General features: G+C 45.8%; 1 protein-coding gene across 1 annotated transcript in view; it reads left to right on the forward strand.

Moving 5' to 3' along the window:
- mavs (mitochondrial antiviral signaling protein) overlaps positions 1–15,551 on the forward strand; it is a 77,612-nt gene that overhangs the window by 51,984 nt on the left and 10,077 nt on the right. Inside the window, exons 2-3 of the mRNA XM_042326218.1 lie at positions 7,916–7,959; positions 8,261–8,387. Coding sequence (XP_042182152.1) covers positions 8,268–8,387 — 120 coding nt within the window. The 5' untranslated portion in view covers positions 7,916–7,959; positions 8,261–8,267. The remainder of the gene's footprint in view (positions 1–7,915; positions 7,960–8,260; positions 8,388–15,551) is intronic.

Below are 15,551 nucleotides of genomic sequence, written 5' to 3' on the forward strand. Positions count from 1 at the left end.
ATGTGTACGCCGAGGACTTGGCATAATGACTATTTACTCAGACAATATTGTAGGCCTTATCAATAATGTATTGTGGCTCTTCTAAACAGTAATATCCCTTACACACCTGAACAGGTAACTAGGTGATCCAGGGTTGTGATGACCTCGTGTTTTAGAATAGAGGACATTCTGCTGACAGAGCTCTGCCTTTGTGTCACCTGACAGAGCTCTGCCTTTGTTTGTCCTGACAGAGCTCTGCCTTTGTGTCTCCTGACAGAGCTCTGCCTTTGTTTCTCCTGACAGAGCTCTGCCTTTGTTTCTCCTGACAGAGAGGCCTTTGTTTGTCCTGACAGAGCTCTGCCTTTGTTTCTCCTGACAGAGCTCTGCCTTTGTTTCTCCTGACAGAGCTCTGCCTTTGTTTCTCCTGACAGAGCTCTGCCTTTGTTTCTCCTGACAGAGCTCTGCCTTTGTTTCTCCTGACAGAGCTCTGCCTTTGTTTCTCCTGACAGAGCTCTGCCTTTGTTTCTCCTGACAGAGAGGCCTTTGTTTGTCCTGACAGAGATCTGCCTTTGTTTCTCCTGACAGAGAGGCCTTTGTTTGTCCTGACAGAGCTCTGCCTTTGTTTCTCCTGACAGAGCTCTGCCTTTGTTTCTCCTGACAGAGAGGCCTTTGTTTGTCCTGACAGAGCTCTGCCTTTGTTTCTCCTGACAGAGCTCTGCCTTTGTTTCTCCTGACAGAGCTCTGCCTTTGTTTCTCCTGACAGAGCTCTGCCTTTGTTTCTCCTGACAGAGCTCTGCCTTTGTGTCTCCTGACAGAGCTCTGCCTTTGTTTTTCTTGACAGACACATTCCTGCTTCTTAACTCTGGAAACTTGTATTTCTACATACGTTGTAAAGGTTTTGACCACCCAACAATGGCCACAGAGGTGTGTGTGTGTGTGTGTGTGTGTGTGTGTGTGTGTGTGTGTGTGTGTGTGTGTGTGTGTGTGTGTGTGTGTGTGTGTGTGGCAGTTTAAGCAGAGACTCCTGTCCATTCTGCTGCTCAGGACTCCTGTCCATTCTGCTGCTCAGGACTCCTATCCATTCTGCTGCTCAGGACTCCTGTCCATTCTGCTGCTCAGGACTCCTATCCATTCTGCTGCTCAGGACTGCCTATCCATCCATTCTGCCTGTCCATTCTGCTGCTCAGGACTCCTATCCATTCTGCTGCTCAGGACTCCTATCCATTCTGCTGCTCAGGACTCCTGTCCATTCTGCTGCTCAGGACTCCTATCCATTCTGCTGCTCAGGACTCCTATCCATTCTGCTGCTCAGGACTCCTATCCATTCTGCTGCTCAGGACTCCTGTCCATTCTGCTGCTCAGGACTCCTATCCATTCTGCTGCTCAGGACTCCTATCCCTTGTGCGTCTCCTCCCTCAGACACTCTGGGGATTAAATCCACCTGGTAGATAGATTTGACTGTCAACTTTAAAGGGTCGATCTGAAGTTCAAACAACAATATAGACAGATAGCAGCTGTCAACTATAACACGAGGATAGCTCTAGTAGTCTATAAGCCTATGTAGACCTACGTAGACCTACAGAAATAGTACGTCCCGGGAATGAAGGAGTTCCTGCTTTAGACCAGGGCATTCCCTTTACAGTGCACTGGTCTAAAGCAGGAACTCCTTCATTCCCTTCATTCCCATTGCTTTAGACCAGGGCATTCCCTTTACAGTGCACTGCTTTAGACCAGGGCATTCCCTTTATAGTACACTGCTTTAGACCAGGGCATTCCCTTTATAGTACACTGCTTTAGACCAGGGCATTCCCTTTATAGTACACTGCTTTAGACCAGGGCATTCCCTTTATAGTACACTGCTTTAGACCAGGGCATTCCCTTTACAGTGCACTGCTTTAGACCAGGGCATTCCCTTTACAGTACACTGCTTTAGACCAGGGCATTCCCTTTACAGTGCACTGCTTTAGACCAGGGCATTCCCTTTACAGTGCACTGCTTTAGACCAGGGCATTCCCTTTACAGTACACTGCTTTTGACCAGGGCATTCCCTTTACAGTGCACTGCTGGTCCAGATCAGGCACACATGGCAGGGACGCTGGTCTACTTTGAGCTTAATAAATCTCTGTGAGAGAGGTCAGCCTAAGGAGCCAGAGACGGAGCCTTATAAGGTGTAATGTATTTGGAAAACAGGGGTTAGGGCCTAAATAACTGCTCCCAACTTATTTGCTGTCGTTGTCAAGCCCAAACTAGACAAGGATTTGACATGGTAGCAACAACCAGACTGGCACTCAGGCTCCCTTTCACTGAGTTGACATGATGGCAGCAACCAGACAGGAAGGGGCCCTTTCACTGAGTTGACATGATGGCAACAACCAGACTGGCAGGAAGGGGCCCTTTCACTGAGTTGACATGATGGCAGCAACCAGACTGGCACTCAGGCTCCCTTTCACTGAGTTGACATGATGGCAACAACCAGACTGGCACTCAGGTTACCTTTCACTGAGTTGACATGATGGCAACAACCAGACTGGCACTCAGGCTACCTTTCACTGAGTTGACATGATGGCAACAACCAGACTGGCACTCAGGCTACCTTTCACTGAGTTGACATGATGGCAACAACCAGACTGGCAGGAAGGGGCCCTTTCACTGAGTTGACATGATGGCAACAACCAGACTGGCAGGAAGGGGCCCTTTCACTGAGTTGACATGATGGCAACAACCAGACAGGAAGGGGCCCTTTCACTGAGTTGACATGATGGCAACAACCAGACTGGCAGGAAGGGGCCCTTTCACTGAGTTGACATGATGGCAACAACCAGACAGGCAGGAAGGGGCCCTTTCACTGAGTTGACATGATGGCAACAACCAGACAGGAAGGGGCCCTTTCACTGAGTTGACATGATGGCAGCAACCAGACTGACAGGAAGGGGCCCTTTCACTGAGTTGACATGATGGCAACAACCAGACTGACAGGAAGGGGCCCTTTCACTGAGTTGACATGATGGCAACAACCAGACTGACAGGAAGGGCCCCTTTCACTGAGTTGACATGATGGCAACAACCAGACTGACAGGAAGGGGCCCTTTCACTGAGTTGACATGATGGCAACAACCAGACTGACAGGAAGGGGCCCTTTCACTGAGTTGACATGATGGCAACAACCAGACTGACAGGAAGGGGCCCTTTCACTGAGTTGACATGATGGCAGCAACCAGACAGGAAGGGGCCCTTTCACTGAGTTGACATGATGGCAACAACCAGACAGGAAGGGGCCCTTTCACTGAGTTGACATGATGGCAACAACCAGACTGACAGGAAGGGGCCCTTTCACTGAGTTGACATGATGGCAACAACCAGACTGACAGGAAGGGGCGTCCACATTAGAGTTTGACCGATTATGATTTGTCAACACCGATACCGATTAATCGGCCGTTTTTAAAAATTTATTTGTAATAATGACAATTACAACAATACTGAATTAACACTTATTTTAACTTAATATAATACATCAATAAAATCAATTTAGCCTCAAATAAATAATGAAACATGTTCAATTTGGTTTAAATAATGCAAAAACAAAGTGTTGGAGAAGAATGTAAAAGTGCAATATGATCCATGTAAGAAAGCTAACGTTTCAGTTCCTTGCTCAGAACATGAGAACATATGAAAGCTGGTGGTTCCTTTTAACATGAGACTTCAATATTCCCAGGTAAGAAGTTTTAGGTTGTAGTTATTATAGGAATTATAGGACTATTTCCCTCTACACCATTTGTATTTCATAAACCTTTGACTATTAGATGTTCTTATAGGCACTTTAGTATTGCCAGTGTAACAGTATAGCTTCCGTCCCTCTCCTCGCTCCTCCCTGGGCTCGAACCAGGAACACAACGACAATTAGGGCGCGCTAACTTGCGAGCCATTTCACTTCGGTTACACCAGCCTCATCTCGGGAGTTGATAGGCTTGGAGTCATAAACAGCGCAATGCTTGACACACAATGAAGAGCTGCTGGCAAAACGCACGAAAGTGCTGTTTGAATGAATGTTTATGCACCTGCTTCTGCCTACCACCGCTCAGTCAGATACTCAGATACTTGTATACTCAGTCAGATTATATGCAACACAGGACACGCTAGATAATATCTAGTAATATCATCAACCATGTGTAGTTAACTAGTGATTATGATTGATTGTTTTTTATAAGATAAGTTTAATACTAGCTAGCAACTTACCTTGGCTTACTGCATTCGCGTAACACCCATTCTCCTTGTGGAGTGCAACGAGAGAGTGGCAGGTCGTTATTGCGTTGGACTTGTTAACTGTAAGGTTGCAAGATTGGATCCCCCGAGCTGACAAGGTGAAAATCTGTCTTTCTGCCCCTGAACAAGGCACTTAACCCACTGTTCCTAGGCCGTCATTGAAAATAAGAATGTGTTCTTAACTGTCTTGCCTAGTTAAATAAAGGTGTAAAAATATTTAAAAAATTGGCGCCCCAAAAATACAGATTTCCGATTATTATGAAAACTTGAAATCGGCCCTAATTAATCGGCCATTCCGATTAATCGGTCGACCTCTAGTTGACATGATATGTGTAACTCTGTGTTGTTGTTTGTGTCGTACTGCTTTGCTTTATCTTGGCCAGGTCGCAGTTGTAAATGAGAACTTGTTCTCAACTTGCCTACCTGGTTAAATAAAGGTGAAATAAAAAATCTATAAAAAAAATCTATAAAAAATTTGCTATAAAAATAAAAATACTGTATAATATTGTATAATACTCTATAATATTGCATAATAATCTATAATATTGTATAATACTGTATAATATTGTATAATACTGTATATGTAACGGTTTCCTTTAGGTGAAGGAGAGGTGGACCAAAATGCAGCAGGATTGTTATTCATGTTTTTTAATGAAGAAAACTATACATGAATAAACTAACAAAAACAATAAACGTGAGAAAACCTAAAACAGACTATCTGGTGAAAACACAGAGACAGGAACAATCACCCACAAACAGCCCTATCTGGTGAAAACACAGAGACAGGAACAATCACCCACAAACAGCCCTATCTGGTGAAAACACAGAGACAGGAACAATCACCTAAAACAGCCCTATCTGGTGACAACACAGAGACAGGAACAATCACCCACAAACAGCCCTATCTGGTGACAACACAGAGACAGGAACAATCACCCACAAACAGCCCTATCTGGTGACAACACAGAGACAGGAACAATCACCTAAAACAGCCCTATCTGGTGAAAACACAGAGACAGGAACAATCACCTAAAACAGCCCTATCTGGTGAAAACACAGAGACAGGAACAATCACCCACAAACAGCCCTATCTGGTGAAAACACAGAGACAGGAACAATCACCTAAAACAGCCCTATCTGGTGACAACACAGAGACAGGAACAATCACCCACAAACAGTCCTATCTGGTGAAAACACAGAGACAGGAACAATCACCCACAAACAGCCCTATCTGGTGAAAACACAGAGACAGGAACAATCACCTAAAACAGCCCTATCTGGTGACAACACAGAGACAGGAACAATCACCCACAAACAGCCCTATCTGGTGACAACACAGAGACAGGAACAATCACCCACAAACAGCCCTATCTGGTGACAACACAGAGACAGGAACAATCACCCACAAACAGCCCTATCTGGTGACAACACAGAGACAGGAACAATCACCCACAAACGGCCCTATCTGGTGACAACACAGAGACAGGAACAATCACCCACAAACAGCCCTATCTGGTGACAACACAGAGACAGGAACAATCACCCACAAACAGCCCTATCTGGTGACAACACAGAGACAGGAACAATCACCCACAAACGGCCCTATCTGGTGACAACACAGAGACAGGAACAATCACCCACAAACAGTCCTATCTGGTGACAACACAGAGACAGGAACAATCACCCACAAACAGCCCTATCTGGTGACAACACAGAGACAGGAACAATCACCCATAAACAGCCCTATCTGGTGACAACACAGAGACAGGAACAATCACCCACAAACGGCCCTATCTGGTGACAACACAGAGACAGGAACAATCACCCACAAACAGCCCTATCTGGTGACAACACAGAGACAGGAACAATCACCCACAAACAGCCCTATCTGGTGAAAACACAGAGACAGGAACAATCACCCACAAACAGCCCTATCTGGTGAAAACACAGAGACAGGAACAATCACCTAAAACAGCCCTATCTGGTGACAACACAGAGACAGGAACAATCACCCACGAAACACTCAAAGAATATGGCTGCCTAAATATGGTTCCCAATCAGAGACAACGATAAACACCTGCCTCTGATTGAGAACCAATTCAGACAGCCATAGACTATGCTAGATACCCCCACTAAGCCACAAACCCAATACCTAACAAAACCCCAAGACAAAACACACCACAATAAACCCATGTCACACCCTGGCCTGACCAAAATAATAAAGAAAACATAAAATACTAAGACCAGGGCGTGACAGTATAATAATCTATAATATTGTATAATACTCTATAATATTGTATAATAATCTATAATATTGTACAATACTCTATAATATTGTATAATAATCTATAATATTGTATAATATTGTATAATACTCTATAATATTGTATAATAATCTATAATATTGTATAATAATCTATAATATTGTATAATAATCTATAATATTGTATAATACTCTATAATAATCTATGATAATCTAATATTGTATTATACTCTATAATACTCTAATATTGTATAATACTATATAATACTCTAATATTGTATAATACTCTATAATATTGTATAATAATCTATAATATTGTATAATACTCTATAATATTGTATAATACTCTATAATATTGTATAATAATCTATAATATTGTATAATAATCTATAATATTGTATAATACTCTATAATACTCTATAATAATCTATGATAATCTAATATTGTATTATACTCTATAATACTCTAATATTGTATAATACTCTATAATACTATATAATACTCTAATATTGTATAATACTCTATAATAGTGTATAATATTGTATAATACTCTATAATATTGTATAATATTGTATAATACGCTATAATATTGTATAATACTTTATAATACTCTATAATATTGTATAATACTCTATAATATTGTATAATACTGTATACTATTGTATAATATTGTTTAATACTCTATAATATTGTATAATACTTTATAATGATCTATAATATTGTATAATACTCTATAATACTGTATAGTACTGTAGAATCATAAAACACGGGACGAGATGTTAAAAACTGTCCATTGTGCCAATAGATGGTATGCACTCACATGAGATTTGCCGTGATGTTGACAGAGTGGCATGGGAGGTTTATTTCTTAGACTGGGTTAAGATGTCAATTTTGGGACACATCCTTAGTAGTGTGCCTTCGAATCAGTGGGTGTTTCGGCCTTTAATCACTAAACACCCTCATCAAAGGTGGCCAGCTAAAGGGTGATCAAGCCTTAGCTTGTGTCTATACACTATAATATTGTATAATACTGTGTAATAATCTATAATATTGTATAATAATCTATAATATTGTATAATACTCTATAATTCTGTATAATACTGTATAATACTCTATAATATTGCCCCGTTCAAAAAGCAGGAAATCCTTTTAAACTCTCAGACATTGAAAGCTAATTTGGGCCATTGCATCATTATTCACTAATCTTTTACTTTCTCTTTCATTTTCCTGAACAATAGAAGTGGGAGATTCTCAGACAGCGCAGCAGTGATTATCCTGGATTCTGTATCCACTTTCAGCAGTTCTTTTGCCACTACTGATAATGAAATTTGATTATTGCGTAATCTGACATACTATATTTTTTCCCCTCTTTCATTTCCTGTTTTTTTTTTTTTTTTTTACCAAATGGATCAGTCTGAGATCCATACTGAAGTAGTACGTATCATCTGAGAGACCAGGTAAGGATACAGCTTCACAATGCAACCCACATCCTACGTAGTTTAAGCAGGTACATTTACAGCTAATGTAAAGCTGCATCACACACTGCTGGGTCGTAGTCAAGGAACCTTTTGGACTGAGAGAACCACAAAGGGAAATAAATTGCTTTAAATTGCTTTCATCCTCAATGCATTTAAATGTATTGTATCCACATGTCTTGTTGAATTGCGTTTTATTTTTTATATTGTCAAATCTAATGTCAATAAATATGTACGTTTGTTGAGGATTTCTTCTCTGCTCTCTCTCCTACTCTCTCGACAGCGCAGAGATGTCTTTCACACGTGATAAACTGTCTTTGCACCTGCGCAACAGAATGAGGGAGTTTGTCAAAAGAGTGAAAGCCACGGAGCTCATGACCAACCTCCCCTGCCTTACACAGTCTGACAGGGTGGGTAGCCCAAATCAAATCAAATTTATTCATATAGCCCTTCGTACATCAGCTGATATCTCAAAGTGCTGTACAGAAACCCAGCCTAAAACCCCAAACAGGAAGCAATGCAGGTGTAGAAGCACGTTGGAAAATCTCCCTAGAAAGGCCAGAACCTAGGAAGAAACCTAGAGAGGAACCAGTCTATGAGGGGTGGCCAGTCCTCTTCTGGCTGTGCCGTGTAGAGAGGAACCAGGCTATGAGGGGAGGCCAGTCCTCTTCTGGCTGTGCCGTGTAGAGAGGAACCAGTCTATGAGGGGAGGCCAGTCCTCTTCTGGCTGTGCCGTGTAGAGGAGGAACCAGTCTATGAGGAACCAGTCTGGGGAGGCCAGTCCTCTTCTGGCTGTGCCGTGTAGAGAGGAACCAGTCTATGAGGGGAGGCCAGTCCTCTTCTGGCTGTGCCGGGTGGAGAGGAACCAGTCTATGAGGGGAGGCCAGTCCTCTTCTGGCTGTGCCGTGTAGAGAGGAACCAGTCTATGAGGGGAGGCCAGTCCTCTTCTGGCTGTGCCGGGTAGAGAGGAACCAGGCTATGAGGGGAGGCCAGTCCTCTTCTGGCTGTGCCGGGTAGAGAGGAACCAGTCTATGAGGGGAGGCCAGTCCTCTTCTGGCTGTGCCGGGTAGAGAGGAACCAGTCTATGAGGGGAGGCCAGTCCTCTTCTGGCTGTGCCGGGTGGAGAGGAACCAGTCTATGAGGGGAGGCCAGTCCTCTTCTGGCTGTGCCGGGTAGAGAGGAACCAGTCTATGAGGGGAGGCCAGTCCTCTTCTGGCTGTGCCGGGGGGAGATTATAACAGAACATGGCCATGAACATGTTGGATGTTGGTCATTGGCTTATTCAGGTCTGATTATGTTTCTTCCTGGTAGATGCTAAGTGAGATCCTTGGTACGACCCTACCCAAAAGCCCTAACCTTATCCCTTAGTCTGACCTTGTCACGCCCTGACCATAGTTTGCTTTGTATGTTTCTATGTTTTGTTTGGTCAGGGTGTGATCTGAGTGGGAATTCTATGTTGGATGTCTTGTTTGTCTGTTTCTGTGTTTGGGCCTGATATGGTTCTCAATCAGAGGCAGGTGTCAGTCATTGTCTCTGATTGGGAACCATATTTAGGTAGCCTGTTTTGTGTTGGGTTTTGTGTGTGATTGTTCCTGTCTTTGTGTTTGTTACACCAGATAGGGCTGTTTTCGGTTTTTCACGGTTTGTTGTATATTGTTGTATTTTCATCTTTATGAAAGATGTATCACAATAACCACGCTGCGTTTTGGTCCGCCTCTCATTCAACAGAAGAAAGCCGTGACAGAGTCACCCACCAACCAAGGACCGAGCGGCGTGGTAAACAGCAGCAGCAGGGACCGAGCGGCGTGGTAAACAGCAGCAGCAGGAGAAGCAACAGAGGCAGCAGTGGGAGAGGCTGCACTATTTGGAGAAATGGACTTTGGAGGAGATCCTTGACGGGAAAGGACCCTGGGCAGAGCCAGGGGAATATTGCCGCCCCAAAGCCGAGCTGGAGGCAGCGAAAGCAGAGAGGCGGCATTATGAGGAGCTAGCACGGCAGAGCGGCTGGAAGCCCAAGAGGCAGCCCCAAAAATGTATTGGGGGTTTGTCACACAGGAAGTGTGGCGAAGCCAGGTAGGAGACCTGCGCCAACTTCCTGTGCTTACCGGGGGGCGAGAGAGACCGGGCAGGCACCGTGTTATGCTGTGGAGCGCACGGTGTCTCCAGTGCTGGTGCATAGCCCGGTGCGGTACATACCAGCTCCGCGTATCGGCCGGGCTAGAGTGGGCATCGAGCCAAGTGCCATGAAGCCGGCTCTACGCATCTGGTCTCCAGTGCGTCTCCTTGGGCCGGCTTACATGGCACCAGCCTTGCGCATGGTGTCCCCGGTTCGCCTGCATAGCCCAGTGCGGGCTATTCCACCTCGCCGCACTGGCAGGGCGACCGGGAGCATTCAACCAGGTAAGGTTGGGCAGGCTCGGTGCTCAAGAGCTCCAGTGTGCCTGCACAGTCCGGTCTATCCGGTACCACCTCCACGCACCAGCTCTCCGGTGGCAGCCACCCGCACCAGGCTGTCTCTCCGTCTCACCCCTACAGGTGCTCCCGCCTGTCCGGCGCTGCCGGATTCTCCCGCCTGTCCTGCGCTGCCGGAGTCTGAGGCGCCAAAGCCCCTCAGCCCAGAGGCGCCAGAGCCCCTCAGCCCAGAGGCGCCAGAGCCCCTCAGCCCAGAGCCCCTCAGCCCAGAGGCGCCAGAGCCCCTCAGCCCAGAGGCGCCAGAGCCCCTCAGCCTAGAGGCGCCAGAGCTTCCACCCCTCTGTCCCGAGCTGCCCCTCTGTCCCGAGCTGCCCCTCTGTCCCGAGCTGCCCCTCTGTCCCGAGCTGCCCCTCTGTCCCGAGCTGCCCCTCTGTCCCGAGCTGCCCCTCTGTCCCGAGCTGCCCCTCTGTCCCGAGCTGCCCCTCTGTCCCGAACTGCCCCTCAGTCCAGTGGGTTCATTTAGAAGGGTCGCCGTGGTTAGGAGGCCACGGAAGCGGACAAGGGGGCGGACTAAGACTATGGTGAAGTGGGGGCCATGTCCAGCACCAGACCCGCCACCGCGGACAGATGCCCACCCAGACCCTCCCCAATAGGTTCAGGTTTTGCGGCCGGAGTCCACACCTTGGGGGGGTACTGTCACACCCTGACCATAGTTTGCTTTGTATGTTTCTATGTTTTGGTTGGTCAGGGTGTGATCTGAGTGGGAATTCTATGTTGGATGTCTTGTTTGTCTGTTTCTGTGTTTGGGCCTGATATGGTTCTCAATCAGAGGCAGGTGTTAGTCATTGTCTCTGATTGGGAACCATATTTAGGTAGCCTGTTTGGTGTTGGGGTTTGTGTGTGATTGTTCCTGTGTTTGTTACACCAGATAGGACTGTTTTCGTTTTTTCACGGTTTGTTGTATATTGTTGTATTTTCATCTTTATGAAAGATGTATCACAATAACCACGCTGCGTTTTGGTCCGCCTCTCATTCAACAGAAGAAAGCCGTGACAGACCTTAACTCTTACTTGAACCATTTTAAGATTTTAACTTCAATGGGGTGATGTCACAGTTTGACGTGCCAATAATCCCACTTAGCATTTACCCTTTCTTCAATGCAAGATATTATCCTTGTTTTGGATGACATGATTAGGGCCAGTTGTTTTGGATGACATGATTAGGGCCAGTTGTTTTGGATGTCATGATTAGGGCCAGTTGTTTTGGATGACATGATTAGGGCCAGTTGTTTTGGATGTCATGATTAGGGCCAGTTGTTTTGGATGACATGATTAGGGCCAGTTGTTTTGGATGACATGATTAGGGCCAGTTGTTTTGGATGACATGATTAGGGCCAGTTGTTTTGGATGACATGATTAGGGCCAGTTGTTTTGGATGTCATGATTAGGGCCAGTTGTTTTGGATGTCATGATTAGGGCCAGTTGTTTTGGATGTCATGATTAGGGCCAGTTGTTTTGGATGACATGATTAGGGCCAGTCGTTTTGGATGTCATGATTAGGGCCAGTCGTTTTGGATGTCATGATTAGGGCCAGTCGTTTTGGATGACATGATTAGGGCCAGTCGTTTTGGATGTCATGATTAGGGCCAGTCGTTTTGGATGTCATGATTAGGGCCAGTCGTTTTGGATGACATGATTAGGGCCAGTCGTTTTGGATGTCATGATTAGGGCCAGTTGTTTTGGATGACATGATTAGGGCCAGTTGTTTTGGATGACATGATTAGGGCCAGTTGTTTTGGATGACATGATTAGGGCCAGTTGTTTTGGATGACATGATTAGGGCCAGTTGTTTTGGATGTCATGATTAGGGCCAGTTGTTTTGGATGACATGATTAGGGCCAGTTGTTTTGGATGACATGATTAGGGCCAGTTGTTTTGGATGTCATGATTAGGGCCAGTTGTTTTGGATGTCATGATTAGTCATGATGTCATGATTAGGGCCAGTCGTTTTGGATGTCATGATTAGGGCCAGTCGTTTTGGATGTCATGATTAGGGCCAGTTGTTTTGGATGACATGATTAGGGCCAGTTGTTTTGGATGACATGATTAGGGCCAGTTGTTTTGGATGTCATGATTAGGGCCAGTTGTTTTGGATGTCATGATTAGGGCCAGTTGTTTTGGATGACATGATTAGGGCCAGTTGTTTTGGATGACATGATTAGGGCCAGTTGTTTTGGATGTCATGATTAGGGCCAGTCGTTTTGGATGTCATGATTAGGGCCAGTTGTTTTGGATGTCATGATTAGGGCCAGTTGTTTTGGATGACATGATTAGGGCCAGTTGTTTTGGGTGTCATGATTAGGGCCAGTCGTTTTGGATGTCATGATTAGGGCCAGTTGTTTTGGATGACATGATTAGGGCCAGTTGTTTTGGATGTCATGATTAGGGCCAGTCGTTTTGGATGTCATGATTAGGGCCAGTTGTTTTGGATGACATGATTAGGGCCAGTTGTTTTGGATGACATGATTAGGGCCAGTTGTTTTGGATGTCATGATTAGGGCCAGTCGTTTTGGATGACATGATTAGGGCCAGTTGTTTTGGATGTCATGATTAGGGCCAGTCGTTTTGGATGTCATGATTAGGGCCAGTCGTTTTGGATGACATGATTAGGGCCAGTTGTTTTGGATGTCATGATTAGGGCCAGTTGTTTTGGATGTCATGATTAGGGCCAGTTGTTTTGGATGTCATGATTAGGGCCAGTTGTTTTGGATGTCATGATTAGGGCCAGTCGTTTTGGATGTCATGATTAGGGCCAGTCGTTTTGGATGTCATGATTAGGGCCAGTCGTTTTGGATGACATGATTAGGGCCAGTCGTTTTGGATGACATGATTAGGGCCAGTTGTTTTGGATGTCATGATTAGGGCCAGTTGTTTTGGATGACATGATTAGGGCCAGTCGTTTTGGATGACATGATTAGGGCCAGTCGTTTTGGATGACATGATTAGGGCCAGTCGTTTTGGATGACATGATTAGGGCCAGTCGTTTTGGATGACATGATTAGGGCCAGTTGTTTTGGATGACATGATTAGGGCCAGTCGTTTTGGATGTCATGATTAGGGCCAGTTGTTTTGGATGTCATGATTAGGGCCAGTTGTTTTGGATGACATGATTAGGGCCAGTTGTTTTGGATGACATGATTAGGGCCAGTTGTTTTGGATGTCATGATTAGGGCCAGTCGTTTTGGATGTCATGATTAGGGCCAGTTGTTTTGGATGTCATGATTAGGGCCAGTCGTTTTGGATGTCATGATTAGGGCCAGTTGTTTTGGATGACATGATTAGGGCCAGTTGTTTTGGATGAAACAACACTTTACATGTTGCGTTTATATTTTTGTTCAGTTAATGAGCAAACTGCTTCGACTGGGAAGTTTTAGGACCTTCTAACTGAACTCTGGACCTCGAAGCCAGTTCCACTGCATTTGTTCATTGTTCGTCCTCCAATCAGGGACCAGTTAATGAGCAAACTGGGACACCAGGTGGGTTTTCCTTCTAACTGAACTCTGGACTGATTTAGACCAGGGACACCAGGTGGGTGATTGTTCCCTCCAATCAGGGACTGATTTAGACCTGGGACACCAGGTGGGTGATTCCCCTCTAACCAGGGACTGATTTAGACCTGGGACACCAGGTGGGTGATTCCCCTCTAACCAGGGACTGGTTTAGACCTGGAACACCAGGTGGGTGATTCCCCTCCAATCAGGGACTGATTTAGACCTGGGACACCAGGTGGGTGATTCCCCTCTAACCAGGGACTGATTTAGACCTGGGACACCAGGTGGGTGATTCCCCTCTAACCAGGGACTGGTTTAGACCTGGGACACCAGGTGGGTGATTCCCCTCTAACCAGGGACTGATTTAGACCTGGGACACCAGGTGGGTGATTCCCCTCTAACCAGGGACTGATTTAGACCTGGGACACCAGGTGGGTGATTCCCCTCCAATCAGGGACTGATTTAGACCTGGGACACCAGGTGGGTGATTCCCCTCCAATCAGGGACTGATTTAGACCTGGGACACCAGGTGGGTGATTCCCCTCTAACCAGGGACTGGTTTAGACCTGGGACACCAGGTGGGTGATTCCCCTCTAACCAGGGACTGATTTAGACCTGGGACACCAGGTGGGTGATTCCCCTCTAACCAGGGACTGATTTAGACCTGGGACACCAGGTGGGTGATTCCCCTCTAATCAGGGACTGATTTAGACCTGGGACACCAGGTGGGTGATTCCCCTCTAATCAGGGACTGATTTAGACCTGGGACACCAGGTGGGTGATTCCCCTCTAACCAGGGACTGGTTTAGACCTGGAACACCAGGTGGGTGATTCCCCTCCAATCAGGGACTGATTTAGACCTGGGACACCAGGTGGGTGATTCCCCTCTAACCAGGGACTGATTTAGACCTGGGACACCAGGTGGGTGATTCCCCTCTAATCAGGGACTGGTTTAGACCTGGAACACCAGGTGGGTGATTCCCCTCTAATCAGGGACTGATTTAGACCTTGGACACCAGGTGGGTGATTCCCCTCTAACCAGGGACTGGTTTAGACCTGGAACACCAGGTGGGTGATTCCCCTCTAATCAGGGACTGATTTAGACTTGGAACACCAGGTGGGTGATTCCCCTCCAATCAGGGACTGATTTAGACCTGGGACACCAGGTGGGTGATTCCCCTCTAACCAGGGACTGATTTAGACCTGGGACACCAGGTGGGTGCAATTAATCATCAGTTAATTAAAATACTTATCAGGTAGAACAGAAAATCAGCTGTCTCCGGACCTCTTAGGGTCAAAGTTGAATGCCCCTGCAATAGGCGATTTTCCCCCCCAACAAACACTCTTCCAACCAGACATGGATTGTTTAGAGACTGTATGCATAAATTAAAGAACATTTCCTGTGATTTTCTGGAAATACAGGTCAAAGAACCCCCCATAAAACAAATGACCTGGGAACCTCTAGCAAACCAGGTTATTAACATACATGGTAATGGTTGGTTATGGCTGTGTCTAGTCAGGTATGGGTCTGTTATGGCTGTGTCTAGTCAGGTATGGGTTGGTTATGGCTGTGTCTAGTCAGGTATGGGTTGGTTATGGCTGTGTCTAGTGA

Source organism: Oncorhynchus tshawytscha, linkage group LG08 (assembly GCF_018296145.1).
Source record: "Oncorhynchus tshawytscha isolate Ot180627B linkage group LG08, Otsh_v2.0, whole genome shotgun sequence".
NCBI lineage: Eukaryota > Metazoa > Chordata > Actinopteri > Salmoniformes > Salmonidae > Oncorhynchus > Oncorhynchus tshawytscha.